Source organism: Olea europaea, unplaced genomic scaffold (genome assembly GCF_002742605.1).
Source record: "Olea europaea var. sylvestris unplaced genomic scaffold, O_europaea_v1 scaffold1085, whole genome shotgun sequence".
In the NCBI taxonomy this organism is placed as follows: Eukaryota; Viridiplantae; Streptophyta; class Magnoliopsida; order Lamiales; family Oleaceae; genus Olea; species Olea europaea.
In genome coordinates this window covers 205,275-207,266 of record NW_019228210.1, presented here as the reverse complement: position 1 = coordinate 207,266, position 1,992 = coordinate 205,275, and the positions used below count along the sequence as shown (strand labels likewise).

General features: G+C 34.2%; 1 protein-coding gene across 1 annotated transcript in view; it reads left to right on the top strand.

The window, feature by feature from the left end:
• Positions 1 to 791, top strand: part of LOC111373227 (importin-9) — a 25,481-nt gene extending 24,690 nt beyond the window's left edge. Inside the window, exons 31-33 of the mRNA XM_022995734.1 lie at positions 154 to 210; positions 296 to 376; positions 472 to 791. Coding sequence (XP_022851502.1) covers positions 154 to 210; positions 296 to 376; positions 472 to 522 — 189 coding nt within the window. The 3' untranslated portion in view covers positions 523 to 791. The remainder of the gene's footprint in view (positions 1 to 153; positions 211 to 295; positions 377 to 471) is intronic.
• Positions 792 to 1,992: the final 1,201 nt, after the last annotated feature.

Below are 1,992 nucleotides of genomic sequence, written 5' to 3'. Positions count from 1 at the left end.
TATATATATATATATATTTTTTTTTTAAAGGAAGGAAAACAGCAAGTGATCAGAAATAAAATTTGCTTAAAAGTAACTTATTTTTAAGCTTATCCCCGCATTTGTTTTATTTGTATGATAAATGAAATTTGATTATATTGGTTTGAAATCAAGGATGAAGATGAAGACTATGAAGATGAGCTTTTTAGTGGTGCTGATCCACTCAACGAGGTACACTTATTCGAGAGACATTATACAGGATACCTTAACAAATTCTTCCCCATATTTTCTGTTCACATTACGTTTTATATTGCAGATCAATCTGGTTAATTATCTTGTAGAATTTTATGTAAAATTCTCTCAGAGTGACCGGCCATTTTTTGATAATCTTTTCCAGGTTACTTCGAATTGTGTCTGACATTATAAATATTTGACTTTGATTACTGTTCTTTTGCTAGTAGCTTAATCAAGTTTCCATTGATTTAAATGCAGAGTTTGACAAAGGCACAACAGAATGCTATTCAAATGGTTTTGAAGAGATGAACAATTTTTTCATTCTACTAGGTGTATCTTTTCTGCGAGTGCACTCATTGAACAAAATCATATAATATATATATTTTTTTTCTGTAAACAGTTTCATTCGAAATGGAGTAGCTGTGAGTATATTGAGGGTTGTTTTCGTGTATGATCATGGGCTTGTTATGTGTATAATCACGTTTGTCACTCTTTGTTTGTTTTAATTATTTATTTAGGTTGTATATTGTGAGACAACTAAAGTATTCATTGGAAATAGATATCAAATCTCTTCTCAATGGCATTCTCTTATATAGACAATCTAATGAGCATTGGTGTTATCTGATGTCAAGTATTGATGGCGTGTCATGTTAATTTGTTTATAAATAACAAATTTAATTTCAAACCTTGAGACCAACAATAAATTTATCTACTCATATATTAGTATGATATATCATCAATTTTTAATATAAGATGATTTTAGTGTATACGAGGATTTAAGCGATATATCACATGCAATCATTAATCTCATATAATTTATATGAAGATATAAGTGACATGTCACATGTGAAAATCATTCTCATATAATGTATATGAGAATATAAGTGACATTACATGCAGTGGCGGGGCTAACACCTGACGAGAGGGTGTGGCCGCGCGTGTTGGCTTAGCCAAAATTTACTGCTGTTGTCGGAGTCAAGGAGAAAGCTTGAAGATTGAAGTTCAGGGGGCGTGCGTGGAGATGGAGGAATTTGGAAGAAGATGACAGGAAAGTACGTGATTGATTCTGGGCCTTTTCTTTTGGTTGGGCCTCTCTTTCCTTTTGTTTTTTATTTAAAAAAGTTGGCCCAAAACATAGGATGCAATTTATTTTTCGTTTAATTGTAACAATTAATTCAATTGCAAAGTGAGAGAACAAATTGCAATTCCAAACCCTACCTCATTCCCTTCCTTCTGCACCCCTGTGACTTGCTATTGGTTGCGTCGATAATTGTAACAATTAATTCAATTGCAAAGTGAGAGAACAAATTGCAACTCCAAACCCTACCTCATTCCCTTCCTTCTGCACCCTTGCGACTTGCTATTGGCTGCGTCGATAATTGTAACAATTAATTCAATTGCAAAATGAGAGAACAAATTGCAACTCCAAACCCTACCTCATTCCATTCCTTCTGCACCCCTGGGACTTGCTTGATAATTGTAACAATTAATTCAATTGCAAAATGAGAGAACAAATTGCAATTCCAAACCCTACCTCATTCCCTTCCTTCTGCACCCCTGCGACTTGCTATTGGCTGCGTCGAGTCCTTGTCGAGTCTCTTCGATCTCCGACATTGACCCATTGCATCTTCGTTGCTCTCTGTGAGTCTCAATCATCTTTGTTGTTCGTTAATAATTCATACAAGGTTTTTATGTCATAACACTGAAGATATTTTGTTGTACATGTGCGTATGCTTTATTTAATTTTTTTGTTGGGGTATTGTTGTTTTTGTGCTCGCA